The sequence below is a fragment of the Dasypus novemcinctus genome, chromosome 3, assembly GCF_030445035.2.
Source record: "Dasypus novemcinctus isolate mDasNov1 chromosome 3, mDasNov1.1.hap2, whole genome shotgun sequence".
Classification (NCBI taxonomy): Eukaryota; Metazoa; Chordata; class Mammalia; order Cingulata; family Dasypodidae; genus Dasypus; species Dasypus novemcinctus.
The window spans coordinates 103,107,991-103,109,823 of record NC_080675.1 but is presented as its reverse complement, the minus strand read 5'-3'; the positions used below and the strand labels follow the sequence as shown (position 1 = coordinate 103,109,823).

The 1,833-nt window shown below is 41.8% G+C and overlaps 1 protein-coding gene across 1 annotated transcript; it reads left to right on the top strand.

Moving 5' to 3' along the window:
- Positions 1-230: 230 nt before the first annotated feature.
- Positions 231-1,154, top strand: LOC101420496 (olfactory receptor 4F15). Its single transcript, XM_004475490.3, has one exon. The coding sequence runs from the start codon at positions 231-233 to the stop codon at positions 1,152-1,154; it is 924 nt and encodes a 307-aa protein (XP_004475547.3).
- The last annotated feature ends 679 nt before the right edge of the window (positions 1,155-1,833 follow it).

The following is a 1,833-nucleotide window of genomic DNA, read 5'->3' as shown; positions in this document are numbered from 1 at the left end:
TTTGAAAATCAAAATGCCATATGGAAACCAGCAGATTTGTCAGAGTAGAAGTTCAGTGTGCAGGTAGTGAAGGTTATTTGGTTGTATGAGATGTTAATATGGTAACTGTTGTCATGGACTGGAGGCTCTCTTTCTTGAACACTGTTACTTGCCTAGGTAATTCTTTCTCATTTTCTTTCCTCCTTCAGGTTATATGAAAACTGGTTTTGGTGACTGAGGCAAATGGGGCAATGGATGGGATGAATCAGTCTGTAATATCAGAGTTTGTGTTCCTGGGACTTACCAATTCATGGGAGATCCAGCTTCTTCTTTTTGTCTTCTCTTTTTTGTTCTACTTTGCAAGCATGATGGGAAACCTTGTCATTGTTGTCACTGTAACCTTGGATGCTCATCTGCACTCCCCTATGTATTTGCTCCTGGCTAACCTCTCAATCATTGATATGCTATTTTGCTCAATCACAGCCCCTAAGATGATTTGTGATATTTTCAAGAGGCATAAAGCCATATCTTTTTGGGGATGTATTATCCAGATCTTCTTTAGTCATGCTGTTGGGGGCACTGAGATGGTGCTGCTCATAGCCATGGCCTTTGACAGATATGTGGCCATATGTAAGCCTCTCCACTACTTGACCATCATGAGTCCAAGAATGTGTCTGTTCTTTTTAGTCACTTCCTGGATCATTGGCATTACCCACTCAGTGGTCCAATTGGTTTTTGTTGTAGATTTGCCTTTTTGTGGCTCTAATGCATTAGACAGTTTTTACTGTGACCTTCCCCGGCTCCTCAGGCTTGCCTGTATAGACACCCAAGAACTAGAGTTCATGGTCACTGTCAATAGTGGGCTAATTTCAGTGGGCTCCTTTGTCTTATTGGTCATTTCTTACATCTTCATTCTGTTCACTGTTTGGCAACATTCTTTGGGTGGTTCATCCAAGGCCATTTCTACCCTGTCATCTCATGTCACTGTGGTGGTCTTATTCTTTGGGCCATTGATGTTTTTCTACACATGGCCTTCTCCCACATCACACCTGGATAAGTATCTTGCTATTTTTGATGCACTTATCACTCCTTTACTGAATCCAGTCATCTATACACTCAGGAACAAAGAAATGAAATTGGCAATGAAGAGAATGAGCAGTTGCCTGGTGCATTAAAGAATGATTTTGTAAATGGATTCATTGTGAAGTCAGGGAACTATAGATTCTCTCTCATGCTGGTTGGAGAAAATATATTATTGCAGTTTCAGGGAAATATCCAAGACAGGCCATGTTATGTACTTCATTATCTGCTATCTATTGAATTATGATATATATATAAAAGATTTATGTATTTATTTAGTTCCCCCCTTCCCCTCCTCCTGCCCTGCTGTTTTTGCTATCTATGTTGTCTTCTCTTCTTATTTACTCTCCTCTAGGATTCACCAGGATTCTATCCTGGAGACGTCTGATGGGGAGAGAGGTTCCCTGTCAATTGTGCCACCTCAGTTCCTGGTTTCTGCAGTGCTTCACCTTGACTCTCCCCTTGTCTCTCTTTTTGATGCATCATCATCTTGCTGCATGACTCACTTGCGCAGGGTACTGGCTCACCACATGGACACTTGCATGGGCACTGGTTTGCTATGCAGGCATGCTCTCTCTTCTTCTTTTTTACCAGGAGGTCCCAGGGATCGAACCCAGGTCCTCCCATGTGGTAAGCAGAAGCTCTATCACTTGAGCCACATCTGCTTCCCTAAATTATTATGCCATTAAATTAGAAGTGATATTATTTTGGCACTCAGTACTTCAAAGACGTACAAACCAAATCCTAGGTCCTTCATAACCTACCACTTTGAAC

What these genes read in the sequence shown, in the direction of transcription:
- LOC101420496 (XM_004475490.3), top strand. Translation starts at nt 231, where the DNA reads ATGGATGGGATGAATCAGTCTGTAATATCAGAGTTTGTGTTCCTGGGA.